Here is a 25,637-nt window from a genome sequence, read left to right on the forward strand (position 1 = left end):
GTGGGATGATGTGTCTGAGCAGCATCGGTGGCTGCAACAGCCTTGGGGGGGGGGGGGCAGGGGGGATATGGGGGGTCCTGGGCAGCCCTGGGGCTGCTGCAGCCTCTGGGGGGGCTGCCCTGGGCCCGCAGCCGCTCCCCACAGCACACACAGGGGTTGGGGTGCAGGAGCCCTGCAGCACCCCCAGGACATCGGCTGACATGGGTGATTGTGGGTGGGGACACCCCCCCCCAGTCCAGCCCCGGCCCCCCCTGCCCGCCCCAGGTACCTGCTCCCACACGCGGCCCTGCTGTGGCCCCTTTCGCACCGGCGGGGGTTTAAAATCAATAGATACAATTTATTTATTTAAAAAAAAAAAATACACAGTTTCAGCCAGTTCCTTATAAAATACCACCCCTGCCCAGGGCTGCTCCCCAAAGGGCAGCCCTGGGGGCTCAGGGGATGTGGGGCTTTGCCCCCCCCCAGCTGCCCAGCCGAGGGATGCTCTGCCCCATCCCTGCCCACACTAGGCTGATGCCCCAGTCCCGGTGCTGGTGGGGGGCAGCAGGGGGGGTGGCAGACCCTCCCCAAAATATTTACAGCAGCGGGAGGGGACCCACAGCCCCCAACAGGCAGAATAAGGCACAGGGTGGGGGGCACGGACGGAGAGGGCGGGGGGGTGGGTCTCGCTCCAGCAGCCGCCTCCGCCCCCGTGCCCTTGGCACCGACATGGTGGGGTGGCTTTGAATCTTGGATTTGGGGTTTTTTTTATACAAAGAAAGGTACAAAACGCACCAAAGTCTTTGGAGGGGGTGGGCAGGGAGGGGGGAGCCCCTCGGGCCCGTCCTGCTGTGGCTGGGGGCGGGGGGGGCGCACAGGCTACCCCCTCACCTTGTCGTAGTCGTTCACCATCCTCTTGATGTGGAAGAGTTTGTTGCGCAGGGTTTTGGTCTCCAGCTTCTTCGTCTGGTAGTCGGGGCTCTGAAAGGCAGTGCAGGACCGGCCTCAGCTGCGCGGGCCGTGGGGAGGGGGCTGGGGGCCTGTTTTCACACACCCCCCCCCTCACAGCTGTATCGCCCCAACCCCACTTCAGGTGGAAGCTGAGCCTGGCCGCGCTCCGCACTCACCCGCTTCAGGTCCTTCAGCCGGTTGTACTCCTCTGCCACACCCTGCGAAGGGAACGGGGGGGGGGGGCGGGGGGGGTCACAGGCAGCCGGGCAGCACGGCCAGGGGCCATGAGGCGGGGGGTGCCCCATGGGGACAAGGAGTGACCTGCATCCCACAGCATCCCCGATGCCTGGTAGTGTCCCCGGTACCCCAGAGCATCCCTGATGCCCTGCAGCGTCCCCGACACCTCACAGCATCCCCGATGTCCCCCAGCATCCACCCCCTGATGCCACCAACACCCTGCAAGCCTCTGTGATGTCCCCCAGTATCCACCCCTGATGTCCCCAACACCTCACAGCATCTCTGATGTCCCACAGCATCCGCCCTCGTGTCCCCACCACCCTGCAGTCTCTATGATGTCCCCCAGCATCCACCTCTGATGTCCCCAACACCTCACAGCATCCCCAATGGCCCCCAGCATCCACCTCTGATGTCCCCAACACCTCACAGCATCCCCAATGCCCCCCAGCATCCACCTCTGATGTCCCCAACACCTCACAGCATCCCCAGTGTCCCCCAGCATCCACCTCTGATGTCCCCAACACCTCACAGCATCCCCAATGCCCCCCAGCATCCACCTCTGATGTCCCCAACACCTCACAGCATCCCCAGTGTCCCCCAGCATCCACCTCTGATGTCCCCAACACCTCACAGCATCCCCGATGTCCCCCACCACCCATTCCCAACACCCTGCAGCATCCCAAGGCCCCACCCCATCCATCCCTGACACCCCACCGCATCCCAGTGCCCCCACGATGTCCCCGTGGCCCCCGGCAAGCCCTGACCTGGTACTGGGGACTGTCCTCGGAGATGCTGTCGAGCTGTTTGCTGAGCTGGTTGAGGCGGTCGCTGACGCCGTCCATCTCGGCGCAGAGCTGCTTGTAGCGCTTCAGGTCGGTGTCGAACTCCTGCTTGTACTTCTGGCGGGCACCGTCCGAGGTGATGGGGGGGTAGAGGCTGGGGGAGAGGGGCAGGGTCAGGCCCCGGAGGAGCAGCTCCAGGTTTGGGGGGTGTGTGTGGGGGGCAGTTCTCAGGGGTCCCCCCTCACCTGGCCCAGTGGTCCTGGTCCCGCTCGTCACCAGACTCCACGGCCGTGGTGTAATCGGTCTCGTACTGCGACTCGTCCAGCTCGGGGTTGCGGCGGCGGCGGCGGCCACGGCGGGTGGGGGGTTTGGGGGGCTGCTCCCGCGCCTTCTCCTCCGCCGGGCTGGGACTGACCGCCCGGTCCGGCTGGTCACTGCGAGGGACACGGGGCCATCAGCCAGCTCGGCATGGCGGGGGGGGACACACACAGACACCCCCAGGGTCCCCCCCTGCTCCCTGAGCACTGTCACCCCCCTGCCTGGCCACTCACCCCCGGCTGCTGTAGGTCCCGGAGGGGTAGTACCCGTTCTGGGGGGGGTAGCTGTAGGAGGGGGGGCTGTAGGGTGGCGCAGTGATGGGGCTCGTCGGCTTCTCCGAGTAGGCGAGCGTGGCCGTCTCGTCCTGCACGCTGGCCCCGTCCGCCACGTTCTTCACCTGGAGGGGGGAGCGGTGCTCAGCTGCAGGACGGGACAGGGGGGACACACACACGCACCCGCGAGCGGGACCCGGACGGGGGCTCCTGGCACATGGGGGACGCTGGTCCCCACCCCACGGGGCCAGAAAAACCCCAAAGCAGCCACGAAAATCCTGCCTGGGGTCCTGGCGGGACGAGCCCCGGGGCATCCCGCAGGGCTGTGGGGAGCAGGGAGCGGGGGGGCAAGGGTTGGGGGAGCCCCCACGGGTGGGCATTTGGGGAGGGGGGAGGCTGCAGGATGTGCCCCAGAGAAGGACCCACACACCCCAACGCCGCCCTGCGCAGAGCCACTGCAGCGGGTGCCACGGGGAGCCCAGCACAGACGGACACAGGGCGCGGGGGGGTCCTGGCACCCCGCTCTGCACCCCCAGAGGGTGACACCGCCCAGGCTCTGTCCCGGCACCCCGGCCAGCATCACCCCCCACCCTTGGGGCCCTCGCTGCTGCCCCGGCACCACCAGGGCTCCTCAAGGAGGACGTGGGGCGTCTGTCTGTCCCTCCCTCCCCCTTCCTTCCTGGCCTTTGTGGGTTGTTTGTGACGGAAGCTGGTCCCGGTAGCCCTGGGGACGTCGACCGGCAAAGCCGCTTCCTCCGGCACCTTCCCCCCGCCCCGACTAACGAAGACACGGTTAACGAGGGCCACTCCTGGCCCCGCAGGGCCACCAGGTGAGTCGGCCACTAGAGTGGGGACAAGCCACGTCCCTGTGTCAGGACGGAGGTGCCCGGCAGCTCACGCCCGCTCGAAGGTCACCCCTTTATCTCAGTCCTGGCCATAAACCGGGAACGGGACGTCCCAGGAGGGTTTCACACCCCGGTACCTCCCCACCGGGCAGGGACGTGCCACCAGTGGGTGACCCCAGGGCAGAGCGGGGACCCTACCCCGCCAAGGAGCAGGTGAGGGGGACCCTGGATGTGCGGGGTCCTTCCCCCCCCACCCCGCAGGCAGCCCGGCCCCCAGCGAGCCAGGAAATGCTTTTCAAGGGAGGGACTTTTAACAAAAATAAATAAACCAGAACAAAGGTACTGCTGCAAAATGAAAAATAAATATTAGACCCACACACGGAGCGAGGCGAGGGGCCGTGGAGGAGCCGCGCGCGCTGGGCCTCGACTCTCAGGTTGCATCAAAGGTTTGGGATAAACGTGATAAATGTCCCCAGTGCCTGAGCCCCCCCCCCTGCACTGCCCCGGTCTCACAGGGATGGGGACAAGGACGGGACGAGGCCGGTGACAGGGTCAGGGACGCAGCCCCTGCGCCCACAGCACCCCGAGAGCTGTGCGCAGGGGCGGGGGCAGATTCCAAAGGCCCCTTTCCCATGGGATGCTGCGGATTTCCCACACCCTCCCCCAGCACCGGCTCCTGCGGAGACACCGGCTCAGGGACCTGCTCTGGGGACAGGACGGGGCACGTCCCCGCACGCAGCGGGGCCACGCTGGGACCGGCATCAACCTGGGGCCGAGCAGCAGCGCTGGGGGGGGTCCCCAGCATCCCCCACCCAAGGGACTCAGGTGCTTTCGATGCCCAAACAGCGTCTGTTTGGTGGCTGCAAACCAGTCCTGCGGAGCCGAGTTAATCATTGCCCAGACCGAAACCCAGCGGCGTCACCGGGCAGCGACTCGCGGCCGGTGTCACCGAGCGCGGGGCGAGCGAAGGGGCGAGGACCCGGAGCCTCGGCGTTGTGCTCCTGGCGCCCGGCCCATCAGATCCCACCCTGTTTGTCTTTCAGGGAGGTTTGAGACCAGCTCGCCCAGCCCAGCACCCAGCACCGGGGGGGGAAAAAAAAAAACCACCACAGCGCCTAAACGGGGTGATGGGGAGGGACCCGGCGAGCACCGGGCACAGCGTCGCGCCGGCGGTGATAACGCTGCACCCCCCGGGTGCAAACACACCGGGGCCAGGCACCGGCCCGGCACAAGCCGGGAAGAAAACAGCTCCTGGCACAAAGTTCTGGCACAGCCCCGGCACCAGGAGGAGCCCCCCTGGCATCCCCCCCACCCCAGCACATCCTGGTGACCCGGCGCTGCCACGTTTAGCCCCACTGATAAAGGGCAGGCGGGGAGGATGCTCAGGGGGGAGGTGGTGGGAGACCCCCCCTCCCCTGCCAGCCCTCGGTACCCACCAGCCCCCCCCAGCCCACGCTCGGACTCACCCACTCCTCCACGTTGGGACCCTCCTGGACCACCGGCACCTTGTCCCAGTAAATGTTTGGTTTCCCGTATTTCCAGATCTTGCTCCGCGTCTTGTGAGCGAAGAAGCAGATGAGGCAGAGCAGGATGACGATGAGGAACCCGCAGACGATGGCCACGGCCTGGAGGGGCAGAGGAGGGGGGGGTATCTCAGGGTGGGGGTCCCACAGGGCTGTGAAGACCCCGTCCTGGGGGGTTGGTATCCCACACCTCCGTGGGCTGAGCGGGAATTGCTCCCCTCACCCCCAAATCCTCCCCATGTTGGACCCCTCACCACGGCGGGGGGAAAGGCGCAGGGCCCCCCCCCAGCCGGGATTGAGCCCATCAGCGGTTCCAAAGCTTCTGGGCCTGGCTCAAGCAGCGGGGAGGGGTTTGATTTCCCCATGGGGTCAAGTTTGGGGCTCGGGGAGCAGCAGGGAGCTGGTATTTCCCCGCAGCACCCCGACCCCACCACCGCCTCGGCCACGGGCCAGTCCTGCACCGCACCGGCGCGTCCCAGCCCGGATGGTTCCCCATGAGCCAGATCGCTGCGGCTGCACCAAAATCGGGGCTGGGTGAGGACGGATCAGGCCCTGCTTGGCCTTTGCGTGGAGCAGGAGCAGCGCGGGTGCTGCGGCTCCCCCCCGCTCAGGGTGCAGGAATGCGGCACGGCCAGCCCGGCCGGCTGGGAACCGGCAGTGCCAGTCCCAGCCCATGCGCCACGCAGGATCCCCGCCGGCCCCAGCCGAAACTGGGGCTGATGAACTTTGTTTTGAGGCCTCTCGCTGCCCCCAAACTGACCCCTCGGGCTCCCAAGCTGGGCCGGCAGCATCGTGGGTGCTTGGGGAGAGCTGGCACCCTGACCCCGCACCCATCCTGCCAGGCGCAGCCTGCCCCTGCCCCAACCTTGTTCAAATACTTTTACAACTGGGGAGACCAAAGTATCAGAAACCAGGTTCTGCGCCGGGACAGGAGCCCATCCCCTCCCCGAAACCCCAGCGCGGGCAGCCGGCTCGCCCCAGTTCCTCCTGCAGCCCCAGCTCACCCCAGAAAACAGCCAGGCTGGGACCCAGCACCAGCAGCCCCCCCCCCTCGCCCCTCCCCAGCCCCAAAACGGCGACCAGGACCACCAAAAAAAACAGAAGGGAAAACCCCAGCTGGCCGGGGACGCGGCGCTGAGCACCCATCGCGTTTGAAGCGGAGCGAGGGGTTTGCGCCGCCGGTTTGGCTCGAAGAGGGGGGGGTCTGGCCAGAGCTGGGGGCCCCCCTCACCTCCTGGGGGTCCACGGTGCAGTAGTGGTAGAGGTACTGGTTCATGTAGGTGTTGCTGTATATCTGGTTGCACATGGTCAGCACGGGGTTGTAGTAGTAGCTGCCGGTCATCTGGGCCTGGGGGTTGACGCCGACGATGTAGACGATGGAGGCGATGAGCATGACGAAGGCCAGCACGGCGCAGACCACGATGACCACCAGGTAGAAGCGACGGGAGCGGGAGCTGCTCGATTTGCTGACGCTGGCAACGAAGAGCCCCAGCTGGGCCAGGAAGCAGAGCACGGCCATGGCGATCATGAAGCCGTTGGCCGCCCGCGGGTTGGTGACCCCGCCGTAGTAACCCCCGTAACCGTAGTTCAACCCGCTGCCGTAGTAGCCGGAGCCGTAGAAGCCCCCGAGCCCGTTGCCGTAAGCCCCCCCGAAGCCGTAGCCGTACTCCCAGGCCAGGGTGGAGGCCACGCAGGCGAAGATGGCGATGCAGAGCAGGATGACCATGGCCTCCAGGATCCTCACCACGCCGGGCGGCGACGTCCACTTGTAGAAGTGCTGCGGCACGTCCTCGATGTAGTAAGAGCCCGGCGGCGGCGAGCGGGCGCCGTAGTCGTAGCCGTAATCCCCCGTGGGGGGGCCGTAGCCCGTAGGGGGGCCGTAGCCCGTGGGGGGGCCGTCGTAGGATTTCTTGCTGAACATGGTGGCGGCGGCGGGGGGGAACCTGGCGGGGAGATGGTCGGATGGAGGCGCCGGCACCGGCGCTGCCGGGTTTCTCCGGCCCCGCGCGCCCAGCGGGGACTTTGCCCCCCCCCGTCAGCACCAAGAGCCGCCCGCCCGCGTGTCCCAACGCCACCAGAGTCACCGTCGCTCCTGGGGAAACTGAGGCACGGGGAGGAGAAGTGACTCACCCAGCATCTCCCAGTCGCAGCCCAGCCCTGCCCCACGCGTGAGACCCTGTCACCCAGCGCCCCCCCCCCGCCCCTCACCTCCCCGACCACGGCCCCCAGACACTGCCTGAATGAACTGGATTGTTTAAATTCTAATTAAAACAGAAAACCTCTTACCCGAGGCTAGCGCTAACCCCGAGGGTTCCTCCGTAAGCAGATCTGCCTGGATTAAAAAAAATAATAATAATAATGCGGGACACGGTAGCAACAGGCAGCGAAAAGTGGCAAATTGGTTTTCAAAAGTTTGGGTTTTTTTTTTTTAAATCGATGCCCTAATGCACAGACCCCCCCACCCCGGCCTGCAGACCCCCATCGCAGAGCTGGGAGCAGCGCGGGGGAAACCTGAACCCTCGTGGGAAACTCAACCCGGCCGCCCGCTCCCGGCAGTGCCAGAGCCCAGCGGGCAGGATCAGGCCCCTGAGGGGCGACGTGGGGGGGACGGGGGGGCACCCCTTGACCTGCAGCAAGGGTGGGCAATGGGGGTCTGGGGGGCAGCTGCGGTCCCAGAGGTCCCCCCGGGGGTCTGGGGTAGCACCTCCCCGGGGTGCCCAAGCCAAACCCCCCCCCCGCGCTTCAAGGGGTCCCAGCGCCCCCCCGTAAATGCCCAAACCCGCCGATCCCAGCTGGATTAATCCCCGGGGCTGCGGTCTGACCCCCCCGCCCCACCGGGGACCCCCCCAGCCTGAGCGGCCGCCGGCGCACAGCAGCGGCGGGGACACCCCCCCCCCCCCCGCCGCGAGCGGGTCTGGGGGGGTCTCGGGCTCCCGGAGCTGTAACCGGGGTGCGGCGACCCGGGACAACCCGGTGCTGGTGGGGAGGACACGGGACCGGGGGCTCCGGGGGGTCCCTCCCCCGCGGCGGGGGCACCGGGAGGGCAGAGCGACCCCCGGCCCCGCTCCCCCCCCGGGAAAAGCCGCCGCCTCTCGCCTTTCCCCCCGCGGGGGCTGCGGCACCGGGAGCCCCGGTGACGGTGGGGACCCCGGTGGGGATCCCGGTGCCGGTGGAGACCTCGGTGGGGATCCCGGTGCGGACCCCGGTGCCAGTGGGGACCACGGTGACGGTGGGGAGCCCCGGTGGGGACCCCCGTGGGGATCCCGGTGGCAGTGGGGAGCCCAGTACCGGTGGGGACCCCGGTGGGGACCCCGGTGTTAGTGGGGGACGCGGTGGGGACCCCGGTGACGGTACCGCTGGGGCTCCCGGTGCCGGTGGGGAGCCCGGTGAGACCCCGGTGGGGACCCCGGTGCCGGTGGGGAGCCCGATGCGCGCAGGGGCGGCGGGGAAGGACGGACCCCCCGTGCGCGGCGGGGAGCGGGGACCCCCGGTGCGCCGTCCGGTACCGGGAACTCGTTCGCCCCCCGGTGCCGGTACCGGTGGCGGTGGCGGGGGGGGTCCCGTCCGCCGCGGAGCCACTCACCTGCCCGCGCCTCCGCCTCTTTGTTCACCTTAAAATGGCAGCCGGGATCGGCGGCCGGGCGCTGCTGGAGACCGGCCCCGGTTTCCGCCTCCGGGGAGGGGTGGGATGGATGGCGGCGGGGGGGGGCTGGCGGAGGGGGGGGGGGAAGACCCGGGGGCCGCCCCCGCTCCCGGTTTTCAGCGCCGCAGCCCGGGCGGTTCCGTCCCGGCGCCTCCGAGGGGACGTTGGTTAAATGACACGGGGGCAAATAAGGGGGAGACCAGCCGGGGGGGCGCGGGGGGGGGTGAGGGTGGGGGGCGGGCACCCCCTCGGGCTGGGGGCCCTCAGGGCTTTGGGGTCGGGGGTCTGTTCTGCCCCCTCCCCGACACCCACCGCCCCCCCCCGGCCTGTTGTTTTCCTGGGGACAGGAGGGTCCCAGGGGTGCTGGCGTAAGACAAACCGCTGCGGGGGCTCCAGGGTTAAGCTGAGCCCCCCCCCCAAATAAAAGACACCCCCCCAAAAAAACATCACCGTGTTTTATTAAAACCAGTTCTGCAGCTGCACCTGCTGCCCCCAGGGGAGGAAAGGGGGTGCTCCCCAATTCCCATGGGGCGAAGCGGGGGACACAGCCAGGGCCTGGCTCCCACGTGGGGATGGGCAGCACCCACCCAGGACACGGGGCCACGGGGGGGGGGGGGGGGGGCTCCCCCCAGGGCACGGAGCACCCAGAGAACCCCAAAACCAGCAGCACGAGGAGCCAGTGGGTTTGTTCTCGGTGGGTGCAACGGCCGGGTGGGCAGCGGGTGCATCCCCGCAGCATCGCCACCCCCTCCCCAGCACCCAGCTCCTGGGGTGTCCCCCCCCCCACAAACCCCGGGGTCCTCGTCCCCCACCGCGGGTGCCGGCCGACGCGCAGGCTCAGAAGCGGCCGGTGCTGTCGCGGGCGTCGCGGTCGTAGTCCTGGATCCGCGCCTTGATGTGCGTCAGCTTCTTCTTCAGGTATTCGCAGCGCTGCTGCTTCTCCAGGAAGGCCCAATCCTGCCGGCCGGAGGGTGCTCAGCCCTGGGGACACCCCCCACCCCCCAACTGGGGAGCAGGGAGAGGCACTGTGGGGAGGCTGTGGGCTCGTAGCCCCCCGGGCTCGCCAGCACAGGGGACAGATCCTGAGCTCACCCTCTTCTTCGTCGCGCACTCGTGCCAGCCGTGGGCCGCCCCGCTCCCATCCTGCGGGGCAGAAAGACCCGTCCCGGAGCCCCAGGGTGCTCAGCCCGGCCAAGCACAGCCCTAATGAGGCAGCCGGGACTAACGAACCTGGGCGGGGGGGGCATGGGGGCACCCAGCCTTCCCCCAGCGCCGTGCGGTGAAAACCTCACCCAGGGTGTAGCCGTGAAACGCCACCGCTCCTTAATTTTCCAGCAGCTGCCGGGTGACTTCGAGCATCGCGGCTCGCAGCCGCAGGAGCCGAGGTGGCCACGCGTCCCCTCCAGTGTCCCCCCCCCACACCCGCTGCGGCCCCCCCAATCCCCGCAGAGACCGGCCAACTCATCGCACCCAACACCGCTCACAAAACGTACCCGCTGCCCGCAGCCGGTGCCCACCGAGGGACCCACCGTCCTGCTCGTGACGTGCCGGGGCCACTGGCCCCCCGGCCCCTCCGGCCCCCCGCGCCCCCGCCGCGCGGCTCGGACCTCCCCGAGCAGCTCCGTGTACTCCGCCAGCTGGTCCTGGAAGACGCCCTTGTAGCCCTCCCGCTGCCCGGGGCTCCGGATCGCCGGGTACTTTCTGCACCGCCACGAAATTCAGGGTGCGGGTTGGGGGGGGTGTGGGGAGAGCCCCCACCCCCCACCCCCAGGCAGGCAGGACCCCCTCGGTTGGGTGTTGGGGGTCCCCGGGGGCTTCTGTGACTGTCCCCATCCCCGTGGGAGTCACTTACACCACGTAGTCGGGGACAGCGCGCGGCCGCGGTGCCAGTCCGGGGGGGACGGGTCTGGCCCCCGGCTTCTCCCCCTCCTCGGCACGGGGGACCCTCCCCGAGGGTCTCCCCACGGGTGTCACCTCGTCCTCGAAGACGACGTGCCTGGCTCGGGCTGGCGGAGGCTTTGGGGCACGAAGTGGGGGGGGGGGGGGGGGGGTGAGGCTGCACGACTCCCCCCACACTGTAGCGGGGGGGGGGGGCACGGAAAGGGGGGGGACACCGGGGCTGTCCCCACTCCCGGGGACCTCGTGCCTCCAGCTCCGGAGGGCCGGGCAGAGCGGCGCCATGAGGAAGAGGAAGATGAGAGCGGCTGCCCGCGGGTGAGCAGCCAGGCCAGGCCGGCAGCCCCCAGCCCCCCCCAGCCCCCCCAGAAAGGACTTTGTGGAGGCAAAGCAGGGGCTGAGCACCCTCCAGCCCAGCCTGGGGGCTCAGCACCCCAGCGCCCGGCTCCGTACCCGGCTCTCCAGGGGTGCGGGGGGGCTCGGCCCTCGGCTCCCAGCAGCTTTGGGGTGATGGGGGGGCCCCGAGTGCATCCGGCGGCTGCTTCGCTTCCCCGCGTCCGGGCTGAGCCCCGCTGGAGGAGAAGCCCCGAGACGAGCAGGGATGGGACGAGCCGACCCGGGGGGGACGGTGCCACCGGCCCTTCTCGCGTGCCTCAGTTTCCCCCCACGGGGCAAACCCGCAGCCTGGCCCCGAGCCCCCTTCCCCCCCCAGCGCCCACCGGGGATTGACAAGTGGCCACTGACACGGTGACCTGGCCAGCCATGCCCCGGGGGGGGGGGGGGGGGGGTGTCACCCCCCCAGCTATGGGAGCTGCCACCCCACCCCGGGCCCCCGCGTGGGAAAGCACCCACTGGTGCTCCCAGCACCCAGACCCCGCGGGCGCTGCCGGACTCGTGTCCCACCCCCCCGGGGTGTCCCCTTGTCCCCACGCCAGCCCCCTCAGGATGGCGTCTGGCCCCCCCGAGCCCCCACCACCGGCGTTACCTGCCCGTCTCATGGCAGGACACGGCCCTGGGGCTCACCACGACGCCCCTCGGCTGCTGCCCGCACCGCTGCCCGCCAGGCACCACCGGTTAAACATTAACGGCCATGTGCCGCCCCGAAGCGTGGCCCAGGGCCCTGCGTGGGCAGGATTTGGCCCCTGCCCACACCGGGCTCCTGCCCAACCTCCGCCGAGGGCCACATCCTGCCCCCCCCACCTTCGGGCCCCAGTTTTGGGCTGGTGCTGAGCAGCACCGACACCCCGGGGCTGCGTACGGTGCACCCCGGCACGGCCAGGGGTGCTCTGAGCCCGGCCCCCATCACTCCCCCCCAAAATCCGCTGCTCTGAGCCCCCCCCAAACCTGCCCCAGTGCCAGCAAGTGGCGGGGGGAGGGCGGGGGGGGCGCTGCAAGCTCCCAGCCCTCTCCGTGCACCCCCCGGGGGGTTTGGAGCCCCCACATCAGCCTCATCCTCCCCCTGAAAGGTTCTCAAGATGGGGGGAGCCTCCGCAGCGAGGGGGGCTACAAAGATCCCCCCCCGAGCATTCCCCCCCCCCCAGGACCCCGTGTGCCCCCCCTCGCCAGGCCGGGGCCCCGCTGCCGCGAGCAGAGAGCGACGCGTCCAGTTCAGCCTCCTTTAATGTGCGCCTCAGCCCCCCCCAGCGCCCCCCCATGCCGAGGGTCCCGGCTGGGGAGCAGGACCGGCCCCCGGGGGGGGGGTCCGGGGCCACAGGGGGGGTCCCGGCAGAGGGTCCTTGCTCACCCCGCTGGGAGGGGGCTGGGTTGAATATTGCATCCAGGAATCTCACAGCACTTTACAATGGTCGGTACCGTTGTCCCCCCCCCTCCCTCCCCACTCCCACCCCCCATTTTACAGATGGGGGAAACTGAGGCACAGAGAGGTGACGTGACTTCGCCAAGGTCACTTCGTGGCAGAGCCAGGAACAGAGCCCCCCCCCCCTCAAAAAAATCCTCAACCCCCGGGGCTCAGCCCTGCTCTCACCACGGGGGGGCTGCCCCCCCCCCCCCCCCTCCGCGCCCTTCAGGCAAGACCCCAGGCATCCCCCCACCCTGTCCCCAACCTCCACCCCCCCCACCCGGGGGAGGGGGGGGGCAGCCAGCCCCCAGCCCCCCCGCCAAACACTCAGGGCTCCTAGCTTCTCCCCCACTCCCCTTCCCACCCACCCCCCCACCCCCCCAGCTCCTGCCCCCCCCAGGGCCGCTCCATCCCCCCCCCCCAGGGGCTGCTCCATCCCCTCAGGCGCAGCGGCTGCTGCATCCCCCCCCCCCCCAAAAAAAAAAAAGCCCTCCTGGAGGCTGGGGCTCACTTCCCACCCAGCCAGTGGTGGGGGGGGCAGGGGATGGCCCCGGGGGGGGGGCTCCAGCCTCACGCCAGCACAGTGAACGCAGGAAATTTATACAGGGCTTTACAGAACAAAGCTACTGAAATCAGCCACACGATGGCCAGACATAAGACAGGGGGGCCCCAGCCCCCCCCTCCCTTTCCTCGCTCCACCCCATCACCCGCTGTCCGAGGAGGTGGGGGGGGCGGTGGAAGGGGACCTGGGGGGTGGCGTGGGGGTGCAGAGGCGGGGGGTCCAGCTCCCCAGGAGCTCGCGCTGCTGCTGCCCCAGGGCCTGGCTGACCAGCCCCGGCAGCGCCAGCAGGCTCAGCCCCAGCGCCTCCATCTTGCTCTCCAGGGCACCCAGGCGCTTCTCCAGGTCCTCGTGACGCTCCTGCAGCTCCGAGACCATGTCGTACATGATGTTCTGGGTCTGATTGGGGCGGGGTGAGGGGGGGGAAGGAGCTCAGCGCCGGGAGCCCCCCTGCAAAGCGGGGTCCCCCCTCCCCGATCTCCCACCCTCCCTCCCCGGCGCCACTCACCTTCGCCAGGTCCACCAGCGTGTTGGCCTGGTCGTTCAGCTTCCGCTGCTCCATCTTGACGCTCCTCAACCTGCCGAGACACGGGGGGGGGAGCAAGGTCAAGGGCAGCAAACCCCCCCTCCACCCCCCAGCACCCTGACATGCAGCACCCCCCCCACTGCAAGCGCAGCCTCTGCCCCTCCATTCTCATCCCAGACAGCCCCGGGGGGGGGCTGCGCCGCCGTGTTCCCCCCCCCCCCGCCCAGTTTTGCAGTGACGAGCCCATGCACACGGGAGCAGATGGAGGAGAGGAGCAGCCCCGGGGGGGCGACTTACTTCTGAGCTCTGCAGGGACGGGGCAGAACAGAGACAAAACACAACAGCAGGTTTAATACCACCACGAAGAGCACAGGGAGACGACAGCAGCCGCAGCACGGCCCCCCCCTCGATGTGTGTGTTGTGTCCCCTCAAGCCAAGCACCCCTCGGTTCCCCCCCCACCTCAAAGCAGGAGGCACCCAGGGGCTCGCAGCCCCCAGCTCTGCCCCGGGTGAAGCCGGATGGCGGACGGGGACGCAGATACCCCCAGCATCACCCCGATATCACCGGGGTCCCCACCCACCGGGAGAGCGTCCCTGCAGCAGGGACAGGGGACCAACCCGGGGTGGGGGGTGGGGGGGGTGAAAAAAACCTCCTTGTAGGAAGCAGGTAAAGGTTTGGCACTTACTGATGGATGGCTTGGAGGAACTTACGCTGGTGTTTCCGAACTTTGGCATGGTCGATCTTCTTCACCAGCTTGGTGTGTTTGTAGATGAGCCACGTTTCCCTGAGTACGTTGGCAGCAGCATTTTTCACCTGGAAGCAGCAGAGCAGCGGGGTCAGGGATGGATCTTGATAAGGACATGGAGTGTAACATCAGCAGGGTCGCAGATGACCCCAAGTGAAGCGGGAGTGTCGGTCTGCGTGAGGACAGGGAGGCTCTACAGAGACACCTGGACAGGTTGGATCGGTGGCCAACATCAGCGGGATGAGCTTCAACAAGGCCAAGTGCCAGGTCCTGCACTTGGGCCACCACAACCCCCTGCATGGCTACAGGCTTGGGGAGGGGTGGCTGGAGCTGTCTGGGAGAGAAGGGTCTGGGGGTTCTCATGGACAAACAGCTGAACGTGAGCCAGCAGTGTGCCCGGGTGGCCAAGAAAGCCAACGGCATCCTGGCTTGTGTTAGAAATAGTGTGACCAGCAGAAGCAGGGAGGTGATAGTCCCCCTGTGCTCTGCACTGGTGAGGCCACACCTGGAGTGTTGGGTCCAGTTTTGGGCACCTCAATCCCAGAGAGATCTCGAGGGGCTGGAGCGAGGGCAGAGGAGGGCAATGAGGCTGGGGAAGGGCCTGGAGAATAAATCCTGTGAGGAGAGATTGAAGGAGCTGGGACTGTTCAGTGTGAGGAGGAGAAGGTGAGGGGAGACCTCATCACTCTCTACAGCTCCCTGAAAGGACGTTGTAGAGAGGTTGGTGCTGGTCTCTTCTCCCAGGGAATTAGTGACAGAACAAGAGGGAACGGCTTTAAACTGCAACAGGGGAGGGTCAGGCTGGACATGAGGAAAAAATGTTTCCCAGCAAGAGTGGTCAGAGAGTGGAATAGGCTGCCCAGGGAGGGGGTGGAGTCCCCACCCCTGGGTGTGTTTAAGGGTCGTTTGGATGAGCTGTGGGGGGATGTGGGGTAGGGGAGAACTTTGTAGAGTCGAGCTGAGGGTTGGACTCGCTGATCCCGAGGGGCTTTTCCAACCTGAATGATTCTGGGATTCTGTAAGAGGGCTGGTCTGATGGGGCCAGGGAGGGTGGCAATGGGTCTGGGGAGGGCGGCAGGGGGGGTCCTTACCCGCTTCGTTAGCTGCGTATCCATCATGAAGTTGTGCACGTGTTTCTCCGCTTTGGTGAGCTCTAGCTTTCTGGCAACGACGGCGACGACCAGAGCGGTGCAGCCGGCACCCTGCGGGCAGAGAGTCCCGGCAGTGAGGGCAGCGACTGGCACTGGGCGGGGGGCTCGGGAGTGTCCCCACACCCCTCACACCCCACCTGCCCTCCTCCCCCTCCCCGGCCGCTCACCATGATGCCGGTGAGCAGACACACGCCCTTCCCGCAGTAGGTGTGCGGCACCATGTCCCCGTAGCCGATGGAGAGGAAGGTGATGGAGATCAGCCACATCGCCCCCAAGAAGTTGCTGGTCACCTCCTGCTTGTCGTGGTACCTGCCCGACACCGCAGCCGCCGTCACCGCACGGGCCCGGTCCCCCCATGTGTGTGTCCCCCCCCGCCACGGCACCACCAGCTTCGCCACACGGTTTTTAGCTGCTTTTGCATCCGGCAGCTGCGGCCAGGAGAGTCCCCAAACTGCACGTGGGGCCCCAAAGAAACCGGGGACACCCTGGGGACACTTTGAGGACACCAGGTGTGGCCACTCCAGACACGGGCACTGGGAGGAGGAAAGGCCCGGGGGTGGCTGTGACCCCCAGGAGCGGGGCTGGCTCGGGGCGGGGAGGGGGGGGGCGCTGCTGGATGAGGACAACGAGGTGACGGGTGCGGAGCAGCAGCCCCCGCGCCTGGAGGGCAGCGACTGCCGCCCGCCTGAAGCTCCCCCAGAGATCTCAAAGCACAGGACACGGGTGTCACCGCTGGACCCCCCCCGAGGAGGGGACACCCCGACTCTGCAAAGACCCAGGCGGAGCGGAGCACCCCTCGCTCTGAGAGCCCCAGGGGGGGCCACCCCAGCAAGTCGTGCCCCCTTGAGCAAGCCCAGGGCTAAAAGAGCCCTGAGGCCACCACGGGTGTCACTGGCAGGGGAGCGGGGGCCACCGTGCTTGGAGATTTCGTGGCCAGCGCCGACGCCACGAATGCAGACAGCTGTGCCCCCCCCCGCCCTCCCCAAGGGACCCCCCGGGACAAGCCCGGCCGGGGGACGCGGAGCAGCGGGGGCCGAGTGCTGGGTGCGGCCAAGCCGGGCAGCGGGAGGGGGGGGCATGCGGGGAGCAGCGGGGAGCCGGGAAAACGGGGTGCTGGGGGGGTGAGAAAAGGGAAGGGAGGAGACGGGAGCGAGCCGGGGTGGACTCAAGCGTGCGGCGAGGAATTTAGGATTGCTGTGTCCCTCCACCCGGCCCCCCCCTCCTCCGGCACAGCCGCGCGCAGTTTGGGCTTGGAACCTCAGCTGGCACCGAGGGACGAGGCAGAGCGATGCTGGGGGGGGGACCCACCCCCCCGGGGCTCCTTCGTCCGAACTGCGCACGTGAAGGAGGGGAAACGCGGAGCGACAGCAGCAGCCAGAGCCGAGCAAAAGCCCTTCGGAGCCTCGGCCGGAGCCTCCGGTTCGAAACAAGAAGGATCCAGCGGCTCCTTCCCGGCTGCTCCAGCTCGGCTCCGCTCCTCGCCGGGGGTTTCCCCCCTCTCTGGGACCCGCAGCGATTCCTGAAGCATCCTCCCCCCCCCCCCCCCAACTCCGAGAGCACCCCAAGAGCCGGGGCAGAAGGACCCGTGCTCCAGCTGCGCCCCCCCACTCCCCGCACGCTGCGACGGGACCCCCGGCTCGTGCCCACAGCCAGGCTGGGCACCGCGGCCGCCCCAGCTGGGGGGCACAGGGGGGCCAGAAAGCAGCCGCTGAGGTTCCAAGTGGAAAAGGGCTCCGGCCTCTTTCCGTGTCCGCGGCCTTTTTGCCCCCTCCCGGCCCCCCAGCTTTGACAACCCCCCCCCACCCGCCGGCTGCAGCTAATCCTAAATTCTGGGTAGCACAAGCCTGGGGCGGGGGGGACGTCCCGTGCAGGACGCGCTGTCGGTCCCTGGGGTGACTCACAGTTTGTCCCTGCGAGCAGCAGAGCGGTCAGGGAGGGAAAACAAGAGCAGTTAATGCACGTCCCGGGGGGGAGCGGCTGAGGAGGGGCGAGCACGGGCAGGGCACGGCACGGGCACCCCGGCACGGGCACCCCCACACCGGCATCCCGGCCCCGGCATCCCGGCGGGCGCAGCTGAGGAGCACGGGCCACATCCTGCACCAGGGCTCGGTTCTCTCTGCGAGACCCCCCTTCCCAGCTCCTCCTGGAAGAGAGGGGGGGTCCTGCCGCGTCCCACGGGGGGGCACGGAGAGGTCTGGGGACAACCTGCGGGTCCACCTGCCCCCACTTGGGTTGGTAAAACCATCTTGGCCACCACCCAGCGTCCCACCGGCGAGGCTTTGCCCGGAGAGCGAGGGGCCTCTTCTCCAAGGGGCCTCTCTTCTCCCCCCACCCGGGGTCTGCACCGTGTGTCCTCAGCTGCACCCCAGCCCCGCGCGCGCCCCCCCGCCCCCCGCCAAGAGCCGGGGAGCCCCCCACGCACCTCTCGCAGACGCGGACTGTCCAGGCAGCGATGATCCAGGAGGAGATGCTGAAGACCAGGAGGACGGTGCCGGGGCAGATGGTCATGAGGGTCTTCATGACGAAGCGGGTGTTGAAGTTGATCTTGTTGAGGGCGCCGATGCTGCGGGAGGAGGCGTCGGTGAAGAGTTTGCTGTGCAGCAGCATGACGCGCCCGATCAGGTACAGCCGCAGGAACATGGGGATGGAGAGGATGATGTCCACGTCGGCGTCGGCCACTGAAGCGGCGTAGGTGAAAGCCAACCGCGCCGTCCAGGTGAAGAGGTACTGGCCGGGGATGGGGTGGATGGCACAGACCAGCAGCTCCAGGGCGATGAAGAAGATGCGCTCGTAGGTCATGGCGATGCGCCAGTCGTCGGCACCGTTATCCACCATGAAGAGCTGCGGAGGGGGGGTGGAGAAAGGTGGGGTGGTGGGGGGAAGGTTGGGGTGGGCAGGGGGACCCCCCCAGGGCGGCCCCAGCGAGCACCCAGCGGTGGGTGCCCCTCACCTGGATCTCTCTGGCGTGGTACATGACGATGAGCCCCAGGAGGATGACGGTCGAGAGGCTGATAAGGCATTTCAGTGCAAACGAATACGATGACTCCTGCGAGGGGAGCGGGCGGCGGTGAGCCCGGCCAGACCCCCCCCCTCCCCTCCCCTCCCCTCCCCTCCCCTCCCCTCCCCTCCCCTCCCCTCCCCTCCCCTCCCCACCCAGCGTGACCCCTACCTTGGTGTAGACCCCCCAGGACAGCTCCGTCTCCGTGACCATGACCACGATGCCGAACATCCCAAAAATAAGGGCGTAATCGCTGAGGCGCTTCCGCTTCTCGAAGAGGGCTCGTCGGTGCCCCAGCTTGTACCCGATGTTCTGGTTCCTCCGGGGTCCTCGTCCCCCCCGGTCCTGGGCCACATCCTGCCCCGGGGCCGCCGCCGGGCCGGGATCCGGACCCCCGGGCTGCTCCGGCTGTGAAACCACCACCTCGAGGCCGGGGGGCCGGTGGGGCCGCAGCGGTTGGGTCTCCCCCTCCAGCGGGTGCAGGGTGCGGGTGGAGGCGCTCAGGGGGCCCCGGGGCCGTGCCACCCCCCCATTGTACCGGCAGCCGCTCATGGCTCTGGCGGGGAGGGGGCCGGGCGATCCCGCATGGCTCAGCGGCGCGGGGGCGACCTGCGGGAGAGGGGACGGTGTCAGGGTGGGGTGGGGGGGACACGCGTGGGTTTTGGGGGGTGGTGGTGGTGCGGGGGGGGGGGTTGTCCCCAGGGGCAGCACCCTCACCCCACCCCGGCACCGGGTGACGCCTCCCGGGGCACATGGTGCCGGCCTCGACGGCGGCGGGGACGGGCCCTGCCCACGGGGGACCTGCCCACCCCCGCCACGCCGCAGCCCGGCCGCCCCCTCTGCAGCCCCCGGTGTGGGGCGGGAGCAAGGGCAGGACGGGTCCCCCGGCCCCCCGGTGCCCCCCCGGTGCTGGCCCGCGGCCCCGGGACGGCTCCGGGAACGAGCTGCAGCTGCGCGTCCCCGCCGCCCCCCGACGTCCCCGGGGGCTCCCAGGACCGGGGCGGGCTGGGCTCAGGCTCAGGCTCAGGCTCAGGCTCAGGCTCAGGCTCAGCCCCACCCCTGCCCGCTGCCCGCCGCCCGCCCGCTGCCCGCTACCTGCCGCCGGGCCGGTCCCGGTCCCGCCGCCGCCGCCGCCGCAGCCCCGCTAGGTCCCGGGGGCGCGGGGGGGGCGGGACCGGAGCGCTCGGGGGCGGGGCGGGGGCGTGTCCGGACGCCTCATTGGCGGAGACCATCCCCGCCCCCCCGTGACGAGCCCCCTCGCCACGCCCCCGAGCGCTGACCACACCCCCCGTCCCCCCCCCCCGCCCCGTCCCCCTCCATGCGCTCCCTCACACCCCCCCCCGCGCCCCCAAACCCCTCCGCTGCCCCCGCACCCCCCCCGCCAACCCGTGTCCCCCCCCCACCCCGGCACCCCCTCGCCAAGCCCCCCCCCATGCACCCCCTCCCCGCCCAGCCCCCCCGCCACCCCCTTCAGCCCCCCCAATGACACCCCCAGTGCCCCCCCGACACCCCCCCGCCTCACTGCGCTGGTCCCCTGCGCCCCAAACCCCATCATCCCCCAGGCGCCCCCTCAGCACCCCCTCTCCACCCCCCCCCACGCCCCCCCGAGCACGCTGCCTCCAGCACCCCCAGCACGCCCCAGTACACCCCCTCTGTCACCCCCCAGCACCCCCGTGACCCCCCCTCCGACACCGCAGCGGCTCCCTGCACCCACAGCCTTGTCGCCCCCCCCCCCCCCAGGCCCCCCTGCACCCCCCTACCTGCTGGGGCTCCCCGGGGCCGGCCGGGGGGGCCCTCGAGGCGTTAGGGGCTGCGGGGCCGGGGCTTGGCGCGGGGGGGGTCCGGGGGTCCGGGTGCCATGGGCTTCCCTCCACGCCTGGCCGGAGAGGAGACGCGGCGTTACAGGGGGTCCCTGAACCCCCTCGGCCGCGGTGCTGGGGACCCCCAGAACCACCGCACCCAGCCGGGGGTCCTGCCTGGGGTGAGGGGGGGGGTCACCCCAAGGGGGCTTGCCCCCCCCCCCTCCCAGCAGCCAGGGTGGGCAAGCAGGGACTGGGCAAGCAGAGCCGCGGTTTTGGCCTGTGGGTTTGTCACCAGGCCGTGGGGTGAGGGGCAGGGCCCCCCCCCTTGGGGGTCCGCAGGAAGAGCCCCCCAGCCCTGCACCCTCCCCTTGTGGGGCTGCAACGGGGCAGGCGACAGCCCCCGCGGTGCCCCCCCCGGCCCCGCTGCACGGGTGGCCCCGCAGAGCTAGCGCAGCCCCCCCCCCCGGCATGACCACCCCCCCTTCCCGCCCGCGGGGGGGGTCCCACAGCCGCCAGCACAGACCCTGCACGGCAGGAACAGCCCCGATGCCTCGGCACGGCCCCCCCAGCGCCAACGGCCCCGTCGCACGAGCGGCCGTGTCGCACGACGGGCTGCGTCGCACGAGCAGCCCCGTTACAGCCAGCATCGACCCCCCCAGCACCAACCACCCCAGCGCACGAACAGCCCCAGCGCACAAACAGCCCCGTTGCACGAGTGGCCCCGTTACAGCCAGCTCAGACCCCCCCAGCACCAACAGCCCCATCGCACGACAGGCTGCAGGGCACGAACGGCCCCAGCGCACGAACGGCCCCGTTGCACAAGCGGCCCTGTTGCACGACGGGCTGCGTCGCACGAGCGGCCCCGTTACAGCCAGCACGGACCCCCCAGCACCAACAGCCCCGTTGCACGACGGGCCCCAAAAACCCGGCCGGGTCGGAGGGGCCGGGCCAGGGCAGGTCGCTGCGGGGCCCCTTGCACGGGGGAGCTGGGGGGTCCCCGTAACCTCTCCCCCAGCCCTGCAGCGGGGCTGTACCCTGGAGGGGGGGGCAGCAGCGCCCCCCCCCAAAGATTTCAGGCCTCCGAGCCCTGCGTCCTGCTGAGGCCCAGCCCGGCCGACACCCCCAACAACCGGCAGCGGTTCCCCCGTTCCAAACGGCACCAGCTCCCCGGTGCAGGGACACCCGGGAAGGGGCCGCCACCACCAGCATCCCCCCCCCCCCCCACCTCAACCCCACCATGGGGGGGGGCCACAGGGCTTTGGGGCCCCGTCCCCCGAGGGACGCACCGGAGCTGGGGAGCAAAGGCCGAGCTGCAGCGCCCGGCTGCTCCCCGCTGTGGAGCCGGGGCCGCTGGCGCCCCTCCAGAGCCAGATCATTTTCGCTCCATTCTGCCAAATTTATTGCGGGAAAACGGGCTCCGATTTCTTTTTAATACTCGGTTGGGGAGAAAAAATACGCAGCGGGCAGGGCGGAGGGGAAGCGCTTTCCCGGGGTTGCTGGCCCCAGGCCCCTTCGCCGCGGAGGTGCCGGCGATGCCGGAGCCGTGCCGGGGCAGAGCGCTCGCCCCACGGCCCCGAAAACTTTTTGGCACCTGGGATGGGGTCGGTGAAGCCGCCCCCAAAGCCCTCCCAGACGGATGACGGTAAATATTTTATTAACCATCTCTCCGTGGTCATTTCACTAATAGCTTCTATCGATGGCGGCATAAATGGGCCTTATTAAATCTTCTCCCCCCCCCGCCCCCGTCAGAACATCAATAACGACGTTGCCGACAGGATTCGGCGCCCGGAGGGTCGGTTAAAACCGTGAAGCCGTGAGGGGTCCCCGTGCCCCCCATCCCCTGTCCCCGCGGGGTCACGGTGGCTGGCGCTGGGAAGCGCAGGGGCACCGAGCGTGGTCCTCCACGGCCTCAGCGTGGGGGACGGGGACGTGGCAGGTTCCCCCCCCTCCTCCTGGCCGTGGCCACCAGCCGTGGCCACCGTCTGTCCTTGAGCAACGGCCCCGAGCGCTCCCGGCAGCTCCCGCACCGGGAGGTTGGCGGCGATGCGGCAGCAGGACGCCCACCGCCGCAGCCCGGGTGTCGGCAGGGCCGCGGGGTGCTCCTGCCACCCCCCCCTTACCCCCCCACCCCACCCTGGCAACGCTCGGGGCTGGGACACGGGGCACCCACACATGGGGGGGTCTCGTTTCCCCTCACTGGGGTGCGGGGGTCCCCGGGAAGAGGCGGGGGGGGCCGTGGGCTGGGTGGGGAGGGAGGGGGACGGTGGGTGAAGGGGTCCTAAGGGGGATCCCAGGGGACACAGGCTGGGAAGGGGGGGACACATGGTTTAACCCCCACATCGCCAGGCTGCAGCAGCCCCCAGTGCTCTGGGGGTGGCTGTGGGACCCCCCCCCCCAGCTCCCCCCCGTGCCTGGAAGCAACTGCAGAGGAGGGAGGGTGCAGCTAAAAATAGAGGCGGGCGGCCGAAAGGCTCCCGCGGGTGATTTATTTATTACCCGCTCGCTAATTCCAGCCTGGGAATCGTGGTCCCGGGGAGGGCAGGGCAGGAATTTTGGGGGAGCAGCGGTTGCTGCCGGCGCCGTGCCCGCGGGCCCCGCAGCTGGGTGGCACGGCCACGGCCCCGCTGCCGTACGGGGGGTGGGGGGGGTGTGAAGGAGCCAGGGGACTGGGGAACCCCCCCGCCGGGGTGCTCAGGGCGGTGGGACCCACACTGTGCCCCCCACCCCGGGGCTGCAGGGGCTCCCCGCCAGCCGGCACCGGGTGGGGAGAGGGGTCGGGGTTTGCCGGGTGCACAAAGTGCGTCAGACCCCTTGCAGGTCCCCCCCTTGCCCCCCCCAAATTCTCCGCGGTGGCCCCGGTTCCTCTGGTGGCCGCAGCTCCCGCGGCCGCCAAGCCCCGGCCATATGTCCCAGGCTGGGGAAGCATCTGCCGGTACCGGCAGGAGCCCCCGGCCCCCGCGAACGCCGCTGCCCACCCGCCGGCACGGGGCTGGGGGGGGGTGTGTGCCACCGCCGCTGCCCCCCCGAAGGCAGAGCAGGGGGGCTGAGCGTGGTTTAGCGGGGGGACGGGACCATCTGAGCCCTCCGGGGCTGGCGGAGGCACCGGCACGAGGTCACCGGGCTCCCAGAGAGCACCGGGAGGGCTCAGCCAAGCCCGGCCACCGTGGGACCCCCAGTGACGCCAGCGGCCGGGTCCCCCCGTCAACCCCCCCGGGCCCCCCGTGTCCGCCCTGGCACCTTGGGGCCGGCGCAAAGGGGCCAAGCCCAGCTCTGGAGTGATTTACCCCACGCAGGATTTGGCCCATTCACACTCGTGGGGCTGTGGGGTGTCTGCGGGTGCGGGTGGGGGGAGGGCAGGTGGGCTGGCACCCGCGTGGGGACACGTGGGGACACGTGGGGACACCCGAACCTCCCCGGCCCCGCCGCCACGCAGGGGAATCCCCGGCTTGTCCCGGGGTCTCCCCGAGAAAAACCCTCCCCTGAGCCCCACCGAGACGCTCCAGGGCCGGGGCTGGATGAGGCCCCCGGGGAGGGGGGCGGTGGGGCAGCACCGGTGTCCCCAGGGCTGGCGGAGGCAGCCAGGGCCCCCCCAAGCCCCCCTCCCCCCATAACCCAAGGGGGACCCCAACCCCATCCCTCCCACCTCTGGAGGGGACACGCGGGTGGGGGACACCCTACCTGAGTGGGAGCCTGGGGTTGGGGGGTGCTGCGGGGTGTGGGGAGGGGGGGGTTCAGGCTCCCCACGCCCCCCCCTTCGCCGCCACCGCGCCGCCGTCCCCAGACAAAGCCGCTGCGCCGGGTTCGCCCGTCGCCTCCCCCCACGCGCCTCGGCTCAGCCGAAGGACAAAGCCGCTCCGCCTGGCTGCCCCCGCCGGGCCACGCCGGACCCCCCACGCGGGGGGGGGACACGGGTGTCCCCGCTGTCCCTGACACAGCCACAAAGCCCCTCGGGCAAGGAGGGGTGGAGGGTCCCCCCCCAAACCTCAGACGCACCTTTGGAGAGCCCCGTCCTCGCATGACAGGGCGGGGGTCCCCGCCACCGTGGCGGTGTCCCCACAGCCACCGCGGTCCCCAGCCCTGAGCAGCGTCCCCAGGGGTGGCCCAAGGTCACGGGGAAGGTCGGGAGGGGCAGGGAGGGCCCCACGCCCACAGCCTCGACGGCTGCGCTGCGGCCCGCTGGGCGCGACGAGGATCCCAGCGCCCGCACGGTGCCGGAAAGTGCCGGGGGGCCCCGAGCACCAACCCCGGCAAACGGCACGCGCGGCCCGAGGCCCCGCCAGCCCCTCGCCGGCCGCGGCCCCCCGGCATGGCTGGCTCCCACCGTTGTAGCCGGATCCACCGGGGCTTGTTTGTGGCGCGGGGGCTCCGCGGTGTCGGTGGGTGCTGAGCTGGGCGCACAGCGGGGCCGTGTCCCGCCGCGGCTGTGCTGGCAACTGGACCACAGTGCCGGGGAGCACCGAGGGCCCCCGACCCGCTCGGCCGCGCTCCCCTCGGTAGCCTCGTGGCTTCGGTCCCCACAGCCACACGATCCCCTGCGCCATCCCCTGACTCCGGCAGCTGGGGCTTGCCCAGAGCAGCCCAGCGTATCCGTGGTGTGCCCCGCGTCCCCCCCACCCAAGCACCCAACCACAACCGGGGGGAAGCCGGTCCCCGGGGTCCCCACCGCTGCCACCCCCCGCGCCCGCTCACTTGCCACGGCCCTTTGCTACCGGGGGGGAGCGTCGGGACGAGTCGGGGTGCCCCGGGGACGGCGCGGGGGCACGTGTCGGGGTGGGGGGGCCGCGGTTCTCTGCGCACCGGAGCAGTGGTGGCGACGGCGGCCGTGCCCGGGCGCGTGTGGGAGCCGTGGCGTGGTGGAGGGTGTGTGTGTGTGTGTGTGTGTGTGTGTGCATGGGGTGGGGGGGGGGGGGAGCCGGGGGGTTCCCCGCCCCACACCCCCGCGTCCCCCCCGACGGCCCCGCCAAGGCTGGCAGTGACCTTGAGGCCGCGGCGCTGGCGGAGGGAAGGGGGGCAGGAGGATATTTTTAGCCGGGCACAGTCACTCCCATCGCGTCCTCATTGTCACCGCCGGGGGCTGGCGCCCGCGCCCCCCTACCCCAAACCAGCCCCCCCCCCGACCCCCCACAAGATGGGGAGCCCGGGGAGGGGGGGGGAATATGGGGGGGCAGCTAAATGGCCCCTTCCTGCCACAGACCCCCGGGGTGCCCCCCCCGCCACGGCATCCCCTTCCCAAAGAGCGTTGCCCCCCCCCGGGTACCCCCCTGCTCCATCGGGGGGGTCCCCACGAGCCAGGGGATCCCCAGGAGCCCGGAGGGGGGGGGTTTCCCCAGGAATCAGGGGGTTTCCCCAGGAATCAGGGGGTTCCCCAGGCGCTGAGGGGGGGGTCCCCAGCCCACACCCCCCCCCCCCACCCCCCCCAGGTTCACCCACCTGCAGACAGACCCCGGCCTCCGCTCCCCTCGAGCGCTGCCGCCGGTGACCATGGCCCGGTGTCGGCACGTGCCGGCCCGGCGCTGAGCCCGGCTTTACCGGGAGGCTCCGCCGGCCCAGCGGGATGAGCTGGGGGCCGGGGGCCAAGCTGGGTGCCTCGTCGCCAGCCCCAGGGGTCCCT

The 25,637-nt window shown here is 70.1% G+C and overlaps 3 protein-coding genes across 8 annotated transcripts; all 3 read right to left on the reverse strand.

Annotated features, from left to right (window-relative positions):
* Positions 1-316: 316 nt before the first annotated feature.
* OCLN (occludin) lies at positions 317-8,570 on the reverse strand. The gene is made up of 9 exons (XM_074851833.1): positions 8,491-8,570; positions 7,194-7,239; positions 6,139-6,850; positions 4,851-5,009; positions 2,501-2,664; positions 2,195-2,383; positions 1,932-2,103; positions 1,107-1,148; positions 317-960 (listed from the first exon to the last, which is right to left on the reverse strand). The coding sequence occupies exons 3-9, from the start codon at positions 6,826-6,828 to the stop codon at positions 859-861; spliced, it is 1,518 nt and encodes a 505-aa protein (XP_074707934.1). The 5' UTR covers positions 6,829-6,850; positions 7,194-7,239; positions 8,491-8,570; the 3' UTR covers positions 317-858.
* Positions 8,571-8,991: 421 nt separating this feature from the next.
* OCEL1 (occludin/ELL domain containing 1) lies at positions 8,992-11,669 on the reverse strand. Of its 2 annotated transcripts, none has more exons than XM_074851851.1 (6): positions 11,432-11,669; positions 10,900-11,018; positions 10,403-10,566; positions 10,080-10,251; positions 9,643-9,693; positions 8,992-9,507 (listed from the first exon to the last, which is right to left on the reverse strand). In XM_074851851.1, the coding sequence occupies exons 1-6, from the start codon at positions 11,442-11,444 to the stop codon at positions 9,388-9,390; spliced, it is 639 nt and encodes a 212-aa protein (XP_074707952.1). In that variant the 5' UTR covers positions 11,445-11,669; the 3' UTR covers positions 8,992-9,387. The 2 variants fall into 2 exon arrangements, with proteins under 2 accessions (XP_074707952.1, XP_074707951.1); XM_074851850.1 differs by having other exon boundaries at positions 10,044-10,251.
* Positions 11,670-12,827: 1,158 nt separating this feature from the next.
* KCNN1 (potassium calcium-activated channel subfamily N member 1) lies at positions 12,828-25,637 on the reverse strand. 5 transcript variants are annotated; one of them, XM_074851794.1, is made up of 10 exons: positions 25,457-25,637; positions 19,985-20,100; positions 18,396-18,833; positions 18,177-18,272; positions 17,649-18,067; positions 15,394-15,535; positions 15,167-15,277; positions 14,016-14,143; positions 13,312-13,381; positions 12,828-13,202 (listed from the first exon to the last, which is right to left on the reverse strand). In XM_074851794.1, the coding sequence occupies exons 3-10, from the start codon at positions 18,774-18,776 to the stop codon at positions 12,948-12,950; spliced, it is 1,602 nt and encodes a 533-aa protein (XP_074707895.1). In that variant the 5' UTR covers positions 18,777-18,833; positions 19,985-20,100; positions 25,457-25,637; the 3' UTR covers positions 12,828-12,947. The 5 variants fall into 5 exon arrangements, with proteins under 5 accessions (XP_074707895.1, XP_074707892.1, XP_074707894.1 ...); XM_074851791.1 differs by lacking the exon at positions 25,457-25,637 and adding an exon at positions 24,716-24,872; XM_074851793.1 differs by lacking the exon at positions 25,457-25,637 and adding an exon at positions 24,020-24,100.

The sequence above is a fragment of the Strix uralensis genome, chromosome 27, assembly GCF_047716275.1.
Source record: "Strix uralensis isolate ZFMK-TIS-50842 chromosome 27, bStrUra1, whole genome shotgun sequence".
Taxonomy (NCBI): domain Eukaryota; kingdom Metazoa; phylum Chordata; class Aves; order Strigiformes; family Strigidae; genus Strix; species Strix uralensis.